The sequence below is a fragment of the Cynoglossus semilaevis genome, chromosome 14 (assembly GCF_000523025.1).
Source record: "Cynoglossus semilaevis isolate Cse_v1.0 chromosome 14, Cse_v1.0, whole genome shotgun sequence".
Taxonomy (NCBI): Eukaryota; Metazoa; Chordata; class Actinopteri; order Pleuronectiformes; family Cynoglossidae; genus Cynoglossus; species Cynoglossus semilaevis.
The window spans coordinates 1099894-1120516 of NC_024320.1; the positions used below are offsets into that span (position 1 = coordinate 1099894).

At 38.9% G+C, this 20623-nt stretch overlaps 2 protein-coding genes across 2 annotated transcripts in view; both read left to right on the forward strand.

The window, feature by feature from the left end:
- LOC103389085 (ephrin-A5-like) overlaps positions 1 to 20623 on the forward strand; it is a 1154841-nt gene that overhangs the window by 366621 nt on the left and 767597 nt on the right. The gene's annotated exons all lie outside the window — the stretch shown is intronic.
- atp8b1 (ATPase phospholipid transporting 8B1) overlaps positions 5167 to 20623 on the forward strand; it is a 26516-nt gene continuing 11059 nt past the window's right edge. Inside the window, exons 1-11 of the mRNA XM_008324315.2 lie at positions 5167 to 5451; positions 9821 to 9931; positions 15331 to 15527; positions 16242 to 16339; positions 18198 to 18311; positions 18407 to 18505; positions 18728 to 18789; positions 18921 to 18993; positions 19126 to 19196; positions 19825 to 19907; positions 20406 to 20572. Coding sequence (XP_008322537.1) covers positions 15350 to 15527; positions 16242 to 16339; positions 18198 to 18311; positions 18407 to 18505; positions 18728 to 18789; positions 18921 to 18993; positions 19126 to 19196; positions 19825 to 19907; positions 20406 to 20572 — 945 coding nt within the window. The 5' untranslated portion in view covers positions 5167 to 5451; positions 9821 to 9931; positions 15331 to 15349. The remainder of the gene's footprint in view (positions 5452 to 9820; positions 9932 to 15330; positions 15528 to 16241; positions 16340 to 18197; positions 18312 to 18406; positions 18506 to 18727; positions 18790 to 18920; positions 18994 to 19125; positions 19197 to 19824; positions 19908 to 20405; positions 20573 to 20623) is intronic.

Here is a 20623-nt window from a genome sequence, read left to right on the forward strand (position 1 = left end):
TCATTGGCCTCCATCGGAAGGAGTAGGCTGTCTTATCTCAAAAATGTAGTAGTCCACTCTAGTACAGTAGGTGGCGGTATGCGCCAAAAACAGTTGGACGTCATGCCCCTACATAGCAAAGTGACATTCAGGTGTTCAAAGAGAACGTGGGAAGAACTTCTTCCAAAATTGACAGTGTTTGCATCGGAGAGAAAAGGCTTTCACCATCAATAGTTGATAGTGTGATATTCTGTCATTTCACTGTTTGAAACTCATATTTCAGAGATAACTTCAATGACCCAAAATATTCAGATGAAGCAACAGCAGCTTCTCCATCCCTGTGAGCTTAGAACTCTGCTTTTCTTAATGGATTTCGGTGTGTGGAAGTGAATGGCTGATGAAGAGCTTTTTTTTTCAGACTGTACTCCTTAAAGCTACATGTTTTCATAGCTACACATTTTTGTTACTATAGTTTTGTTTATAAAAACCCATCCTGGTATTTGAGATCAGTTTAAATTTCACTCCATTCGCCCAAAACAACCAATTAAACGTCTTCTGTGACACTGCTAACAGCGTGTTAAATCGTCTTTTTTGGCGGCCACTATCTATCCGAGTCGATGTCAAATCTGCATCGGTTCCACATCGCAGACCCCCGCAAGGCAGATAATGCGCTCCATATTTACAGTGGCAGGAGGATTGGGAGCTTTTTTGACTAGATCCCATTTGTGTGAACCTATTAGTGCCGAGCGCTCTGAGCCTCCTGTGATACGCCTCTGAGATTAGGGCAACCGTATTACTGTAAGAGGATCGACTCAGCCGCGAGGTGAGGGCCTGAATGTGCCGACAGAGAGACGTGAGGTAGGGAGGGAGGAAGAGAGGGAGGCAGGGGAGGAACACACACAAAGATGAGAATGTGCTCACAAAGATAGGACCACACACTCCACGTGAAATCAAGAGCTGGCAGCAGAGACAGAAACGGAGAAAGATCGTTGCAATTGGAAAAATTAGGTCTGGGACTTTAACAAGTTAGTTTGCAATTGGAAAAATTAAAAGTAGGTCTGGGACTTTAACAAGTTAGTTTGAATCGATTGGAAATACGTTTTCTAATTTCCAATACACATGTAACACCGATACATGTGCTTCAGCTTGTAGGTGGCCGTTGTGCACAGGGTGTATTGGTTGAGCGCACAAATGACAATTAGCTAGAGCTAACTAGAGCTAACAGTCCTGGTACAAATACCACAGCTAATGTTATCTACAAAAGTCCTGGGACGGACACCAGAGGTAAAATGACTACAAAAACTCCTTTTATAGAGGTCACAGGTAGTGTTGTAAAAGGACTACAAAAAGTCCTTTTATAGAGGTCACAGGTAGTGTTAGGTATACCAGTCCTGGTACAGACCTCAGAGCTGACGTTAGCTACAACAGTCTTGGTACAGTGTAGCCAGATAGCAACAGACCAGAGTCCAGGTTCTTAGTCTGTATATTGATAGAAATATTGAATAAAAATTACCTTTGTTTATCTTCAGCCATAAATTGAAATGCTTTTCTCATTATGACACATAAAATGTAATTAATTGTTATTATTACAGAGCTTCTGGTTAACACAGTTTGTTTTGTAATCACTTCGCGCCACTTATTCAATGCTCTCCATTGACGCAGCAGTGGATGGAAAACTCCCGTGTGCTCAGGTGTAAAATAATTTGTTTTCTCTATGGAATTTGGCACAGGAGAGTGAGAAATGAACCTGCTGTCAGCAGTAAGTGTAGACTTTAAACTTTTAGTGACGTACAGTAAAAGATGAGACTTTTATGTGGAATTGACGTTTTGCACATCAACTTCCGACGTCTGCGTATATGGAAGATTGATATTTGACAGACGAGATGATTCTTGGAAAGTCTTCCACAACTGTCTAAGAAAAAATGCTCAGGCAAATGAATAGGTTTAAATGTAAGTTTATGAATTCACTCAAATGTCAAGTCGTTAAATTAAGATTGCAATTTCAAAAGGTGTGTGATTTATACGAATGCATCAATCGATCATATTCTGTCCCGCCGCCACAGCTCAGCTACGGGGTCTGACGCAGGAGCAGCCCTACACCTATAGTCCTGCAGTGACATCTGGTGGTTTCAAACGGTAGTGAGAAAAATGACAGTCTCCTTTGTTTGAAGAATCAGAGAAACCTAATTGGTCCCCAGGGGATATATAATTGGTTAGCTGCTCCCACAGTAGCATTCTATTAATGATAACTGCTATATTAAAAACTCAGAATATTTACAAAATGTTCAAAAAAAAAAAACATGTCCCAAAAAATAGATATAAGATATAACCAAGTATACAGTTCCAGTGTTAATGTGAAGTTGATGAATGAAACAGTCCACAGAACATAACCCGCCTTAACACTCCAAATATATTGAGAAAATATTTTGCATAGATTGAAATTAAATACTGCAACAATAATAAACCGAAAAGTAAATCAGAATATCGCAGCCCTTTTTTTTTTCACTTTCAAAGTCACGAAGCTAAATGTTGGTATTATGTTATAACATGAGCCGCTTTATAAATGGCGCTGTCTGTAGTCTGTATTTCTCATTAACAGTAACACGTTTAAGTACATTTTCAATTGTTTCAGTTTTTCCATCCATTTATCCATCCATCATCAACCTCTTATCTGGGTTTTTTCTTCTTTTTTTTTTCTTTTCTTTTAATTTAAACCAGTTTATGAACATAGTCTTTTTAAGCAGTATTACACACAATAGACAATAAAAAACAAAAACAAGTAAAAAGAAGAACATCCTAGACGTTAAAGCAATAATAAAATGCAATAAGATACGTAAAAACAAAATGTATAGATAAGTCGTTTACAAAAGTAGTAGATAAGCAGTATAAACAGTATTGGTAAAAATGTATATATAAGACCAATTTAAATTATGGATAAAGAGCATAACTGTAATAATAATGAGTAAAAGGTATATAACATATAGGTAAGTATTATGTCAGTGTATAGATAACCAGCATACGATACTTTGTTCTTTGTCTAGTGAAGACTTTTTTATATATTTTTATATATATATATATTTTAAAACTAAGTTTTAGTGATTTATTTTTTATGGTCTACATTGCAACTTTTTTAAAATGTCAGTGTCTGACTTTCAATAAAAACCAGCAGCAATATTGGAGAATTTGAATCACTGTGTGGTGCTTTTTTTTTTCTTTTATCTCAAATGTACACACATTTTGTTTCTGGTTATGTGGGTCCTTATTTATTTTCTTGTATAATTTTTTTTCCCCCCAATACTATTGTTAAAAATAAAAGAGTGGTTACTCAACAGGCAATGTCTCTGTCATTGGTGTGGAACCCCAGGGTTCACCTCCTGGGCAAGATCGAATCCCAGTAAGGGCTGGTTGATACCTTCGTGTGGATTGGCCACCTGCAGGAAGGTTCAGGGGGGTTGGTACGGTGCAATGTGACCTGGGTGGCGGTCATGGAGACTGCTGCCCCCGTGACCCGTTAACGGATAAGCGGATGAAAATAAATGGATGGATGAATGGGCTGCTCAACAATTGCTATTGCTGCTCAAAAAAATATGGTTCCTAACAAATTTGGTGCCGTCTGATTCCAGCCATGGTTTTATTACTATAGTAATTCACTTTTATATCACTTAAATTGGTAACATATGCATCTAAATACAAATTGTCCACACCTTTTTACAATCCTGTGTGAAGAGAGAGGTAATGTATAACAGTCCTAAAGTGCAGTACCAAGTGAACGAAAATGTAATTTTGTTGTTCAGCTTTTATTTTGCAAATATATATTTTACTTTAATCAGTGCATGGTTACAGGATAAAGGCACAAAGAAGCAGATGGCAGTTATGTTTCACTACAGGTGGATCATTTTAATTATTAATTGGAGCAGTGGCTCAGTGGTTAAGGATGTGGATTTTTGGTCCAGAAGGTTTCAGGTTTGAGTCCACCAGCTGCCAAGTTACCACTGAGGTGCTCTGAGCATGGCACTGTCCCCACACACTGCTCCCTGGGCAGCTTAAAGCTGCCCACTGTTCACTTTGGTGATGGGTTAAAAGCAGAGGTCACATTTGGTTGTGTGCTGTGTTACAATGACAAATAATTCACTTTATTTAATTTAAGTTCTGCGTCTTTTTTCAGTTTTTTAAATGTAACCTTCAACCAAGCATCATATTTACAGTTCAAAACAGATGACAGATGACCAAGAATACAGCAAAGCAACATGCAACTCACAATGCACCCCTGTCATGTCTTGAAGAATGTGTGTGAATTTCATAGGTTGAAAATCTGGCCCATCTAAATTCATTATTCAATAGCTTTGATCTAAGAAGGTTGTTGAACTATTGCTGGGCCACATTGTTGCTCTCTAAGTTGTTGTAAATACATGTACTTTGTTTGGATGTACGTATGTAGCACTGAAGTTAGTTGACTACGGTACAATTTGTAAATCTTCTACTACTTTCTACAGGATCACAAACAACATTGACATCTCAACAACAGTGCGCTCATGAGGAGCTGTTGTGCCAGGAGGCTGACAATGAACTGCATTTTGTACAGTTCCTACATTAGTTTGTTGATTGTAACTGTGTGTACCGTTTTACACCAACTGTAAACAAAGTGTTGTTTTTAAAATCAAATCTTCTCCTGTGCCAGATGACAGGCAATGAACTAAAATGTACACAGCTCCAAAATTAATTTGTTCCAGTATACTGCAAGTATACAGTATATGCTAAATGTTCCAAAATAGTTTGTCAATTTTTGTTTAATAGTTTAGTTTAGTTTAATACGTTACCTACACTGTGTAAGTCACAGTAAAGTAGTAAATAGAAACTGTACAAATGAAATGACTAGGAACGTCATATGTAAGATTTAAATATATATTTATTATTCAGGTCGCAGACCATTGGACTATGCCAGGAGCAGAAACTGGTAATAATAATAATAATAATAATAATAATAATAATAATGCGGTAATATAACTACTTGGTATGCTTAGTTTTCATTTATTTATTCTTTTACCTTTTAGTTGGAATCTATTTGGCTTAAGGCGCCAAACAGGCTAGAACAGCCCATATCGACCAAACACCTTTACCTGCCGTTAGTCACATGACCAACACACCTCTCCCTCTCTCGCGCCCGTGGTCGTCTTCTCGCGTTGTTTTCTAAGTCTCTTTATTATTGTAGATGTGGAGACAGAGGCGAAGGTGTGGGACCGGTCCTTCTGGTTTTCAGCGGGGGCAGGACAGGTGAGGCAGCGGAGGTAGGAGGGCGGGGAGCCACCGAGCAACAGCAGTAGCAGCAGCAACAGCAGGTATGTCTGTCTGCGTGTGTGTCTACGAGCAGGAAGAGGAGACGAATATGGTGCGGTGACCAAAACTCCCGTAAAGCGAGCGACAAGGAGAACAACTCACTAGCTCATATTTTCTGCACGACAAAATTGGAAGCAGGTGGGTAACCGAAAGAGTTTAATTTGCGACTGCGTTGTGTTTTAAATGTGACTTTCCGTTGGTTTGAAACGGCTCATCTCCACCTGGTGAAGGGCTGTCGCCTCACCTGGGCGTCTCACCTTTCTTTAACTAACACTCACACACTTTCGTTGTTTTCTTACATTTTAGCTGAAACCACACGGTTGATAATATCGTATCTTAACCACTGTCGTATTGTATCATGTTAATCGTTTGGGTTTTTTTTTATTTTTTTATTTTTTGTCTGTATCCACTTTTAGGTGCGGTTGTTTTTTTTTTAATTTTTTTGTCTGTATCCACTTTTAGGTGCAAGTAAATTATATTTGCAGTCGTAAAATTGTTGTTGTTTCAGCCAGTTTTACCCGCAAAATATCTTAATAAAGATAAATATTTCTTTTTGGATGGAATGATCGGTTAACTGTTCTGAAAATAACAAATAGGAGCCTGTGTGAAAAAAAAAAAGGCTGATTAATCAGTGGCCAGTTGCTACTTAATTAATCAACAACTGAAAATGAATTAATTGTTGTTGTTCCGCTTGCATTAATTAATTAATTTTTTTTTTAAATTATTAAAAAAATCCTTGCACTTATGAACTTATCAGTTGAGGTTATTTTAAAGACCTCTGAAAGACAGTTGAAGGTTATTGACAAAATGACAATTTTTTTAAAGTATGGACCAAAATATTTGATTGGCTATTTAATTTATTTAGAAGAAAATATACCTGCTTTATTGTGGTTTTTTGTTTGCAATTTAATTTATTTAGAAGAAAAGATACCTGCTTTATTGTGGTTTTTTGTTTGTTTTGTTTCCTGTTTTTTTTTTTTTTTTCACAAACATTTGCCGTGTCAGATTTAATTCAGTCTCTTCTCCCTTAATCCCATGAAAATTTCTTATTTTATGCTCCCTGGCCAATCTTTTAGTGTTGGGACTTTGGGTTTACCATTGGCTTTGTGGACAAAACAGAACATTTTTGAAAGGTCATCAGTTTGATGTTTAGAAAACACCAGTCAACATGCTGCTAGTTTACACATTATATACACAACTGTCAAATAAATGACTTGATAATAATTATTAAATCTACACTCTCTTAGTCCTGTTATCTACAGTCCTGTTTCACACTGACTGTATTGTGGAGACCAGTCAGTTTATTAAAATAACATTAAATGTTTGCTTATTGGTCAAAGAAAAATATTTTACCTGAGCAGTTTGTGTTTTAAAAATGTAAGATTCTTTTAAAAATTAAAAAAAGGCAAAGAAAAAGCACATTAATATGTTAACGCAGTTGATGTAAAAAATGGGGGGCATGTCCCCTGAAGGGAATGGGAACCGGCAAAGCAAATTACTTCAGTTTGATTACGTACTTATTTGTTAGCTTAGGTTGGTCCTATTTACCAAAAGGGGCACTACAGAAAAAATGTTTGGGAATCAATGCTAAACCAATTAGCAAAGCACTTGGCCATTAAGTAATGAATACTATAAGGTGTGGTTGTGTACGAGCTTTAAGTCTAGACGTTCTCCAGAGTTGGGTGTTCATACATTATGAACACAGCAGGAGATCGTCTGGAACTGGTGCTTTGACAACATTAGAAGTATCACCAGGGTGAGGCCAGGTGATGAGGGGAGGCCTGGCTCCTAATGTGCAGAAGCGGCAAACTCGCCACTGTGTTTGCGTCCAAGTTTTCTCCTTTGACGTTATTTTAAAATTTGTAAGTGTCATCAGCGATCTGAAGCCGCATCTACTGTAGATAGTTTTGTTAAAACTTACTGCTCACCCTGCCTTTGCACATTTTTAGATGGGACAGGTTGGTCTCATTGAGAGAAAGTGAGTGATTTTGCATGACAGTTATGGTAGATGATTATCTTCTTCTTTATTCGTCAGTCAGTTAATTTGGGTTGCCTTCCACTTTTAGCTTTGGACACACAAAAGGTCTTACCCAGTCTCTACCGATTTTGATAAGACTGAAAAGTACACAAGTAGGGTCTCCTGGAATTCAAATTTGGTTGCATAAATGCATAAATTGATTAAACATACAGCACTTTGTGCACTAATCTAGCGTCTCTGTATTAGCAGGATTTAACAAACATGATCAAAAACTAATTCTAGAAAAAATAAACTGTCTCTCTCAGAAATTTGCGACGTCAAAATGCGGTTACGAGCCAAAAAAACAATTCGGAACCGCTAAGCTGAAGACGAGAGAACTCCTCAAACTCTTCTGTACTATAACTAACATTGTACACATTGACGTTTGTGAGGCTTACTGCTCCACTTCCCTTTGTATCTGTGGTCTCAGTTGGCTCTGGTGGAACTATCCGCTCTTGCTGCTCACAGTTGTGTTTTGAAAACCCTGCTACTCTACTTCCTTCCTCCCAGGAAACGCTACTTCTTGTTTCGCAACCTGTCTATTTCTTGCGCTGTATGGAAGAAATGTTTTTAATAAGGTTTAGCAAACAGTTCTGCCTGGCAGCGGTGAGAGTTGGCTAAAACAGTTCACACCTGTTTGATTGACTGAAACTAAGCTCTGCTCCAGTCTGTTTTCCTCACACACCTTCTGATTTACATCTTAATAACATGTTTGTGCCAACGATCAGTGCTGAATGTCACCAACTAGTGAAGGCAGACATTTCAAAACCACTTGTGTGGTAAGCACTGCAACCACCTATCACCTAAAGCACATTAATGTCGGAACAAATGCTAGCTACAGTAATACACCTGAGACATAGCTTTGCTAACAAGGAAGCAAATCTTTTTTTAATTCAGTTTGAGACGAAGGAAAGGTAACTCCTTGTCATTGTGACACAACACACCACTGCACACAACCAAATGTGACCTCTGCTTTGAACCTATCACCAAAGTCAACAGTGGGCAGCTTTCTTAATCACTAAGCCACCGCTGCCCCCACACGTTTTAGCAGAATTTTATACCAGTAGAGTTCCAAATGGGTTTTGTGATGAGAAATGTTCACAAGTTGAGAAACGCAAGCTAACAAGGAAGCTAATCTCATTGGCAAAGTTAACACACCTTTGCACACTTCTCAACTCCAAATGGCAATTACAATTTATAATAGTATCTTTAAGTGGTAAAGTGTAAGATTAATTACAGCAATTTATAATAGTATCTTTAAGTATAAGTGGTAAAGTGTAAGATTAATTACAGTAAGACCTGTGATTCAAAGAATTGTCGGAACACGTTGGCTTATGTTATTGCTAATAATGAAGCTAATATCTTTTATATAGATTTAAGATGTGAACAGATCTTTGCAAAATGTTCACACACACCAGTGAATTCATTTGAAACTAAAAACCTAGAGCTAAAATATGGAGCAGCCATTTTAAACAGTAAAAGTGTGACCCCGTAAAAGTTGAATCAAGGAAGAGTTAAATTGTCAGCACATGTTATCTATTGGATAGACAACAGGGAAGCTAATCTCTTTGGAGTGAAAGAAAGACCAACAAATTGGTGAAACATGTTCATACACCAGTGAATTAAAAAGAAAACCAACGTTTTCATCAGTTACATTTCGCCTTTAAAGAAACCTCCCAGCTTTCGGTTGATGTCAGGCTGTTTTTTCCCATAAACAAGCAGCAACACTTGTTCTCTCGGTTCTGCGTCCTTTGGTTAGGGAAATGTTCGTCTTACCCTTATGGAAATGGTCAACCTTTTAGGTCTTGTGTGTGAATTTGAATTCTAAGTAGGGAGGCAAAGTAGATAAAGTTTAGGTGAGGTGAGGTAAATGCAAGGAGCTGTTTTAAACTCCTGGAAGTTTTCCATACATAAAATGTAGGGTGCTTTCTGTGATCCGATGGCTTGTCTTTATTTTGCACGTTGTTAAAGGATCTTCAGTTTCTCTTGACCTGGTTTAGTGTAAATATTGATGTGGTGTTTTGTATGAAGTGTCTATATATAAACGAGAAAACACAGGTCATGACAGAGAAGTGGCAAAAAAAAAAAAAAATCTTACAACAGCAGAACTATAGGTATGGTTTGTCGGATAATTTAATAGTGAATTCTCGACAAAGATCATCTCAAGTTATTGTATTAAACTGAAATTTTTTTAATTTTAACTTTATTCTCAGAGATTTTTTGTTTTCCTTTGTTTAAAATCTTCATGCTTAAAATGGAAAAAAAGATCATGAATTAATATCTTGGTGTCACTTTTCAAATCATTTTATTGATGTTTTTAAAGCTAGGGCAGGTAACACACACACTGGTGGTTGTTACTTTCTTCCTTCTCTTAGAACAGACAATTACTGTAATGATGATAATTTGACTATTACACACTCATCTTCACATTAACACAGTCTATTGTCACAGTAGGGGTAACTAAAGTCACTTTTCACATTTTTTTTCCAGTTCTTTTGAAGCCATCTTCCTTGTGTGTGTCCCCCCCCTGGTCGGACGGCGATCTGGGCCTCCTCTCCCGTCCTCACCTCTCCACTCGTAGGTTTCAGTGTCGTCTCTCAGGTATGATCTTCTCTGCCTCGCTGTTAGAGTTCCTCCCCCTCCCAGTCTTTGTTGTCACCACAGCGATGCCCTTGTCCCAGACACAGGAACCTGTTTTTCCTGATGTTCCTCCTCGCTGCTCTAACTGCTGCTGCTAGTAATGCTGCAGCAGTAGACCCTGCTGCTGCCGCTCTTTCTGCATTGTAGCTGCTCCTGATTGGTTGGTTCACAGCACCTGGTCTTCTCTAGGGAGGAAACACTCTTAAGTTTGTTCTGTTTAATGAGGCTGTTTACACTCTCTGTGCACGTCTCCAACACTGCTGTACGAATTACAATTACTTACATTTACTGTAGTTCTAAACCCAACCCGTTGGACTGATTTATGCTAACTTGTTTCGTTGGATTCCAATGCATTTTAACACTGCAACGTTGATCATTATTTATTTTTAAAAAAAAAATTATAAATTTAAATATAACTTCAAGGTGTGGCTGTTTCATTGTTTGAGCCTGAGCCAAGTTTAACCTTGTTCTAGGAAACTCTTTAGTTCATTTCTGTTCATTTTAACTAGCTTTTGGCTAGCAAACACCATGATACTTTACCTGGAAATTTTTCACATAATCATCTCTTACAATAGGCGTGGCCGCGCTGGTTGACCCAGTAACAGAAATTTGTCTCTGCAGTTGATTGTGTAATAAATCAGAGGAAAATGAGTAAACATGTTAACCTGAGATTTCTGGTTTTGACCGAAAGCTCTGTTTGAGAAATTCTCGTTAAACCTTTTCTTTTTCCCGCAAGTTTGCTTTTTCAACACGAGATCTCAGAATGAGTTCAGTATCAGGATCTTGTTCCCGCGTGAATCAGGTTTCACATTTCACCCCCTGGATATATGATCCCCCCCCACCCCCACATTATCCCCACCAGCTCCTATTTTGCCCCCAGGTGTGGGTGTTGAGGGGGGGGTGTCCTTCTAAATGAAGCAGCAGAGTGCAATAAACAACCAACACACCAGCAGAACCTCTGTCATGCTGAAAAAAAATATTCAGTTTTTTTAGCCTATGCTTTGGCAGGTTTTACTTTTATTCTGGCTGCAGTGTTAGCTAACGTCTTGGCTAGATTTCAGATCTAGTGTCCTCGGAAGATTACAGAATACATTTGAGCCTAATTGTTTTTACAACCTTTTGTTCTTCTGTTAGCTGTTTAAGATGACTACTTTTTTGGCTAACATTTTTTTTCTTGGTTGACTTTTAATTATTCATTTCCTGAATATCTAGATATATTTTTGTAATACATTTCACTTTTGTAATTTTTCTCAGCTTGTTGTTACTATTTTGGGTCAACTAAACATGAACCTGTTTTTCCAACTCAGATTTTTAAAACATCCTTTCTATTTATAACACTCGATGTGCGATGGTGCACGTCTTTTCGCAATGACTCAAAACGTTGTTGTTGTTGTTGCAGTGAGCCGTACTGATCACAGCTGTAGGTGCAATAAGTTTTTGTTAGCCTGCAGAGAAAAACAAGAAAAGGTGACCACACACTACAAGATTTTGCAAGATTTTACCCCTCATCCTTAATTGGAAAATGTCTGCAGTGGTTCGGGACAATCAGTCTGGCATCACATTTTGACATTCTGTGTCAGGGGACCTTAGTCGCAGGAACTCAAGCTGGAAGTGTGATGTTATCACTGACCCAACTTCGAACACGTATCGCCAACAGCCATTAAAAAAGAGAGATTGGGAAAGCTTGAAATAGGGTCAGAAGACGTAATGGAAGTAATGGAAGAAAAAAAAAGAATGTGTACTGGGACACGGGGGTATCGACGATGTTTGATCCCCAGTCGTTCAGTTTTCGTGCCAACATGGTGTTGAAACCATGTTGGCATTGAAGCCATTTGTAAAAACGGCAACAGTAGTGAAGTATGTCATAAGCTTTAGTTGATGTAATATTTCCTTATAGGTGTGGTTGACCGTCGGCACAGTGACGACAGTGCGGCTAAAAACAAACACTTGCATGGACATTGATCTTAACAGTGAGACATTTGATATTTGTTTTTATTTAAGGGGGATATTGACTTAAAGACATGATGTAGAAGAAAACCTTTCCCTCCTAAGTCTTATTTTTCCCCATTTAGAACAACTGACGTTGAGTCATATGACCTGAGGAATTTGTGTGGAAAAAAAAAAGCCTGTGTTGAGCGGCATCTTGTTTATAAAGCCTCCTGGGCTTCATAGTCCCCTCCCCCTCCTCTGAGTTTTCATGTCTCGGCTCGTTCTCTTTCGGTCAAACTTCACTGTCTCTGAATGAAAGAAATTCTCTCTACTGATTATAGAGAATACTGATTTTTTTTTTCAGATCTTTTCCTCACAATTGGCCGTATTTTTTTATTTTTATTTTTTTTTAAATAATTATTACTGCCGTGTCAACTTGTTTCATTCACCTTTTTCCTTATCAGCTTTTATTTATTTAATTTTTTCTTTGTATAGTGATTTCATACTCTTTAACTATCAAATGTCCTTTTAAAAGCAGGATGTATAATGAATACATTTATAACTCACTTCTGGTTTCAGCAGAAACGCACCGCACTGATCCTGTAGAGTAGTGTGAGTCATTTGCTTAGCTGCACCTGAATGACCCCGAATGTGAAAATACCACACTAATGCACTGATACTGTGGTGCATCTTACACGTCATCATTCGGAGTGATTGTGTGTAGAGACTCTGCATGTCCTCAACTGAAAAGAGGATGTATGTATATATGTATATATATATGTGTATATATATATATATATATATGTATATGTATATATATATATATATAAAATGAAATAGCGACGAGATAATTTGTCAACACATTCAACAGGCCCGTGTCAAGACGCACAATAATGACCTAGGTCTAACCCTATAAGCTACAGTTTCATTAATATATTTGCATATTTTCCATATTATTTATTCCATCTTTTGTATTAATCACACCTAATTTTTGTATGGGGAAGTCAGGAGTGGCAGAGAAGTATGTTAGTTTGGTGCTGGACATTGGTGAGGTGTGCTGTTGGAAGGACAGAAGACTTCAAGGTGGAGGTGGGACTACATCAAGGATCGGCCCTGAGCCCCTTCTTGTTTGCTGTGGTGATGGACAGATTGACAGATGAGGTCAGACAGGAGTCCCCGTGGACTATGTTGTTTGCAGATGACATTGCGATCTGTCGTGAGAGTAGGCAGCAGCTAGAAGAGAACCTAGAGAGATGGAGGTTTACACTAGAAAGAAGAGAAATGAAGCTCAGCCGCAGCAAGACAGAGTACATGTGTGTGAATGAAAGGGAGAACAGTGAAATAGTGAGGCTACAAGGAGCAGAGGTGGTGAAGGTGCAGGAGATTGGACGGTGGTGAGACCAGCCATGATGTATGGTTTAGAGACAGTAACAATAGGCAGAAGACAGGAGGCGGAGCTGGAGATGACAGAGTTAAAGATAATGGACAGGATCAGGAATGAGGTCATTAGAGGGACAACACAGACGGGAAGGTTTGGTGAAAAAACTAGAGAAGCCAGATTGAGATGGTTTGGACGTGTGCAGAGGAGGGACAGTGGATACATTGGCATTTCTCATATTTAAGAATGCCAATTAATCATGATTAATTACAAACCCCATAGCTGCCACCTCAGGGTGGTAATGGATTCTTATGATTTAAAAACGTAGTCATATCACAGTGCCCTTTTTTTTAAGATCCCACAACGAATTCACTGATGTTAGAGCCAAGGAAATCAATGTGTTTTTATTGCGTAATTTTTGTTATTTCCTTAAACCATTACATTGGGGGTAGGGAACATGGGTTTCATCAAGTCATGCACACAAAAATATTTGCGGACATAGATAAATAGACAAGATGGATAAATCAAAGCAATGAATCCAATCTGTTCTAGTCTAGCTACTGAACCTAGACCCTGGGGTAAAATCCTCAGATGTCCAGCTCACTACTCCATGGTGAACAGGTGCCAACTTCATCCTTTATGCTGGAGTCCATTAGTCACATCAGATAAGAGTTCTTTAGTCAGGTTTCCAAGAACAAACAACGCTGAATAGATGCAGTTGAACCACAAACATCTGAACATACACACACACACACGCACACACACACACCTGCTGTTCCACGCTGTTCTCAGCCTGAGCGCAGCCAGTCAAGGTTTGAATGGAAAACGCCTTCATTTGTTTGTGTGGCTGTGGTCATGTGTGGGACACGCCTGCACCGTGTACACACACACACACACAGGGATGAAGGTGTGTTTGTTGAGCATGTCGGCCTCTTTCACAACACTGACACGGAGCACTTTAATACAGAAAGACACAATGAAAAAGATACAAAATTTTCTGATTCAGAAAAATAGTGTTTGCAAATTTCAGAATAATTAAAAATTAATTAGTAAAATTAATAGTAATAATTTTCAAATCCATCCATCCATTTTTGTCCACTTATCCGTTACCGGGTCGCAGCAGTCGCCACCCAAATCACACTGCACCGTACCAACCCCCCTGAACCTTCCCGAAAAATAGTGTTTGCAAATTTCAGAACCAGTAATAATTTTCAAATCCATCAATCAATTTTTGTCCGCTTATTCGTTACTGGGTCGCAGCAGTTGCCACCTAAATCCCACTGCACCGTACCAACCCCCCTGAACCTTCCTGTGGGTGGTGAGTCCACTGGAAGGTACCAACCACCCTAACTGGGATTCAATCTTCACCCAGGAGGTGAACCCTGGGGTTCCACACCAATGACAGAGACATTGCCTTTGAGCCAAAGCTCCATTAATTTTCAAGTAACTGATTATTTTGTTTTTTAGAGTGGCTGGTTGTTAAGAGTGATAAATATACATATAATTGAAATACGACCAACTTTCTTTGTCTCCAATTTCGGCTTCATTTTTTCACTTCCCTGTTTGATTATCGGTTATCTTTGGACTGATGACCAGTGTCATGTGACCTTTTGGGGTTAAAAAAAAAAAAAACTTTCTCTCCAAAATCTTTTACCTGTCAACCAGGGTGTGTTTTTCTTTTTTTTTTCTTCTTCTTTTTTTTTTTCATTTTTGCATTCCTGTTTGCGATTACTACGAATAAATAGAAAATGAACAGCATTCATATAGTGTTCATATATAATATTATATTATAAATATATTTTATTATATTATAAATTATAAATATGCAATGTTTTATTATATATGTATATATATTTAGATACAAGATATGTTTCTAGAAAATTATTTTTAAAAAATGCATTGTACAGGCCACATACCAGCGAGGCTGTTTTTTTTTTTTCCTGTTTTTTTTTTTTATATATATTGCTTATACTTTATATGCAGAAAATGTAGCTCTTGAAGACCAATAATGACTTGGTCAGTGATGAAATGTTGTCATTTTTGTCTCCTTTAGAACTACCTGAAGTGCGAAAATGAGTGTGCGTCGTCCAGATACCCACGGGTCCATGGTGCCCAACGATGAGGTCATGCCCTACAGTGACGACGAGACGGACGACGAGTTAGACGATGATTTTGACGAGACCTCTGATGAAGGAGAAGAACCCGAAGTACCCAGACCGCCACACCCTCCTGTAGAAGCTAGGCCAAGCGGTGAGTGGCCAACAGTACTTGGTGTTTACCAAATACACTGTGATCCCTTGCTCTAACGCGGTTTACTTTTCACGGTTTCGCTACTTCACGGATTTGCATCGTGCATTGTGTTCTGCATTCTGATTGGCTAAAAAGTCACTCCGCTTCTTCTCTACCTGTGCGCCAATAACGTTGCGGTTTAATATGTACACGTACGTAAAACAGCTTGCCAAATTGACATTACGTACGTGCAAATTCTCTTGCAATTTCGAGTTTATCAAACCCCATAATGTCGACAAAACGCTCTGGACCGGCAAAAGTACCTGCGGTAGGGAATAATCATATTTAATTTTCTCCCGTTCACGGTGGGCGGTGCTAATCTCCGCAATTTGAAGCCTTCTGTTCACGTTGATGATTAAAATTATTATTTGACAGTACATTACAGAAGTTATTTGTTGAAACGTTTCTAAAGTACTTTTATTTTACTTTATTTGTGAAACAAATGGTTGAGACTGTAAAATGGTTTGTTCGTTCTTTCTCTTCATTTTCTGAGTATTTAATTGTAAAAAAAATAAAGATTTCTACTTCACGGATTTTGCCTATCACGGGTTCTTTTTGGAACGTAACCCCCGCGAAAAACAAGGGTTTACTGTACACTGTGATCCACCGTTCTGTCATTTGTCTTTACAGTGACAGCACCTGCGTTGAGTTGTAATAAAGCCTTTTTCTCCCCAGAGATTGGCTGGAAGGTGAAGGCTAACGATCGGCCGTACCACCAGCTGCCAGAGTTTGAGAAGAAAGTCTTCCTCTGCATCAAGAAAAGCAGATACTCTGTAAGTGTTGAGTCTGTAATATCAAAAGCATACGTAGGAAGTTTTAAATGGTACCCGAGAAAACATTTAAAATATATAAATCTACATTTATTCTTTTTAGATATTTGGCTTGTGCCATTTAACGTTTTTTTGTTTAGGTTGATTGTCATTGACTCAAGGGCAGTAACTGAGTATAAAAGTTTCAGATCCAAGAGGGGAAAAAAACCCAGTCTAGGATGGAATGCGCTGTAGTTTATTGGCGTCTTTCATCAGGACGACATTACTGTGTTTCTGCTGAGTCATTTCTGTCTCGGCCAGAGATTCCAGAGTGGATGAAAGGTCAAGTTTAAATAAAACATTAGCTCATTTAGACTTGTTTTTTTTAAAGCTCATTTTACATGGAATGTTGCTAAATCATTCCAAAACATGTAGGTTGATAATATTGTGGCAATTAAAAGAAAAAAATAGATTTTTTTTTTTTAAATTGAACATTCCTTCTCAACTGCCTGAACTCACTGGCCTGCAGCCAGAGCAGTTTGTGTGTGTTTTTTTTTCTTTTTCTGCAGCTTTATTGTAATGTTTGCTGCGGTTGAAACCTGATCTTCCAGCTCAGGTGACTTTTGTCTCTTTAATTAGACACAGTGGGAGGAAGTAGGACTGAACCAGTGACATTTTTCTAATGACTTGTAAGTGGATGGCCAACACCATTGACAGTCTAATGCAATGAGGTAGAGTCTCCCAGTCTGCTGCTCTTATTGGGACCGGAGATAAAACCAGGCCAGACCTGGCTGATTGACAGATGGTTATCTGTAACCAGACGCAGACACTGATGCCACAAACTGGGCCAGGAGACTGGTTTCATCATTTAAACCCTTTTCAGACGAGAACACAAAGAGACAGTGTGGAGAATTCAAGCCGGTCTTCGTGTTCTCTTGAGTTTTCCATCAATGCAACAATAGAGTGAGATTTTCAGGCGTGCTGTAACATGTCCTCACCTCAACTTTATCTGTTTCATCACTACTCAATTTATACTATTTATAAGGCAGTGGTGCTGAAACGTTTTTACACGGAGTAGCACCTCCTAAATATTGGTCTTTTTGAGTACTAGCGGCATGATCAACATAAAATATGGCAGCTCAGACCTTAAACAGTACATGAAGTAGATAAATGATCAAACTATGGCTAAGCCAAGGACGCATTGTACTATGAAGTACAGTAGTACAACGTTAATCATAGTACTTGTACTTTAATTTCAAGAGAGTAGTTGAGAGTACACAGCAGCTGTATTTAACTAAGTGATCTACTTAATGATCGCAATTCCTCTGCATCCAGCTAGAGCAGGCATGGGCAAACTAAGGCCCGGGGGCCGAATGCTGCCCATTTAGTTTTTTAATCCGGCCCGCCAAACTTGCAATACCCTCGTTCCCCCAATAGATGGTGTAGCAAAATGATAAAAGCATTTTAGTGTTTTAGGTTTTTGGCATTTATCCTAGTTCACACAAACGCTCCATCTTTCTCCCCCTGCCCCCCCCCCCCCCCCCTGTTCATTTTTAGGACAGTTGTGGCCCACAAGTCAAAAAGTTTGCGCACGCCTAAACTAGAGGTAGCAAAAGTAACAAGTTTGGTGCTTGCACTATAGCTCGAGAAGCATTTGACATCACTAGAAGTCTGTGTATATTTATATTTATTTTGAGGTTCAGGCTCTTCTGCATCATTACTGCGGATTCATTAATGAAATTCCTCCAACAGTTCTGTCAGTCGCTTTTGCGTCATTTCACTGAGTCACAGAGGAAAAATGTTTTCACCATCAAGACACGGATAAACAACCTTTGATGTGCTAAGTCCTCTCATTATGTTTTTGTTTTCCCCTCCCCTTCAGGGAAATGCCATCAAGACGTACAAGTACAACGCCATCACCTTTCTCCCACTGAACCTGTATGAGCAGTTCAAGAGGGCGGCCAACCTGTACTTCCTGGCCTTGCTCATCTTGCAGGTATGACCACACACGCAATACCACTTTAGTCTCTCACCTGATTTTTTAATAGCTACAAACAAGCCATTACACAATGACCTTTTTGTGTACTCCAGATTATCCCAGATATTACCACTCTGCCCTGGTACACCACACTCATCCCTCTAGTGGTGGTGCTGGGAATCACAGCTATTAAAGACCTGGTGGATGATCTGGTGAGATTCCTGCAACTGGAACGCCAAACCCACACACCTCTCGAAATGTCTTCAGTGCCCTCCTTTTGTATATAGGACTAATGTCTCACTCCGCCCCCCCACCCTAAACTGACACAATCACAGATTTCTTCAAAGTTTCATTTAAAATTGATTTCTTTCTCTTCATTGTCCACAAAGCTTCATTTAAAACAAAATTGATTTCTTTCTCTTCATTGTCCTCAGGCCCGACACAGAATGGACAAAGAGATCAATAATAGGAGGTGTGATGTTTTGCTAAACGGCAGGTGAGAACAAAGATGTCGCCGCTGTAGTTGATTGAATATGAAACCTTTAAAATGAATGTCTTTATTGATCAAAAAATATATAATTTTGTGACTTTTTTTTTTTTTAACAAATATGAACAAATTTTCTGCAGCTTTCAAGAGACCAAGTGGATGGACATTCAGGTGGGAGATGTGGTCCGTATGAAGAAAAACGACTTTATTCCGGTACGAGGATTTTCCCTGTACAACATGAATTGAGTGAAATGTCTTGTGTATACTTTGGTGTATCCCTTTCAGGAGAATAAAAACCTTCATGTTGTTGTATTTATTAATACCCTTGTGTTTGCTTTCCTACAGGCTGACATCCTGTTGCTGTCTAGTTCCAACCCCAACAGCCTGTGTTACGTAGAAACTGCAGAACTGGATGGGTAAGAGTATCTACCAAGTATACTTTACTAAGTACAGCCTGGCAAGTGAGTTAATAGTTCCCAGAAAGATGGTCGGACCGCTCTCTGTCTCCAACAGCTTTGACCAGTTTTCGGACCGCTCTCTGTCTCCACCAGCTTTGACCAGTTTTACTGTTATATCTTTGCCAAGTGTTGAGCTTTATTTGGATCGGATTTGTGTTAAAAATGAACCAATTTGAAATCAGAGCATCCATCACATTTTGAACCAAACTTAACTTGAAACCTGTTTAAATGGTTTGAGCCTCTCAACAGGTTTTGATTTTAAAGGAGCTGTGCTTCAGTCCCAAGACCAGACATAGAAGCAGGTTATGACCTCACATTATGACATCACAGAATCAGAGTGTAGACTGAAACATGGTTGGAGATGGACACACACAAAAAAAACAATTGTTATTCCCATTGAAGAAGTGTTTTCGATTTATCTTAGAACTGTTTGACCTTGACTTAGCGTTAGCCTTGTATCAAATGGCCCAGAACTTAATGCAACCACAGCTAAAGAATTGAACTTCCCCTTTAAATCAAAGTCTGAAACGGACTCTGTGGTCATCAGGTGATTTGTGTTTGATTCATTTGTGTTTCACCCTCACAGTGAGACCAACCTGAAGTTTAAGATGGGACTGAGGGTGACTGACGAGAGGCTGCAGCAGGAGGATCAGCTGGCTCAGTTTGACGGTAAAACAGTCTGATAATCTGATAAGGAGTCAAATATCTTCTTCATCCACTGGTCTTAACTGGACAGCGTAGGTCTGCGCTGCTGTAATTTAACGTTAGTCATACAGGTTCAACTTGTGAAGATAAATATGTTATGTCCGTTCAGAGATGGATAAAGATAAATATGTTATGTCCGTTCAGAGTTATCTCCTCTGGTCCTCTGTTTGGACTTTTACATAAACGTCATCATTAGAAGAATGACGTTGAAATGACCAACGATCTGCAACTGCAACTGCAACTCGTACAGCATGTCAAGGTCTAACAATGTGGTCCTTCGTCCAAGAAACGAACTATAAAAGTCTCCTCCGAAGTCCACACACTATCCTGCACATGCAAAAAATATCTTTAAAATGATGACAAAAAAAATCTAAGATTAGTCATAATGTGCAAAATGACAACTTTAAACCACACTGTAAAACAGATCTGAATATATTTTTTTTTTATTTTTTTTGCCTGTAGCTCTGATCGACTGTGAGGAGCCCAACAACCGTCTGGACAAGTTCACCGGGACGATGCTGTGGCAAAGGGAACGTTACCCACTGGATCTGGACAACATGATGCTGCGAGGCTGCAAGATCAGGAACACCGACGTGTCTCACGGCCTGGTCATATTCGCAGGTGGGAATGCTGCCAAGTCATGTGACAGTGGATGACAGTGAACTCCATTGTTTGCAGCA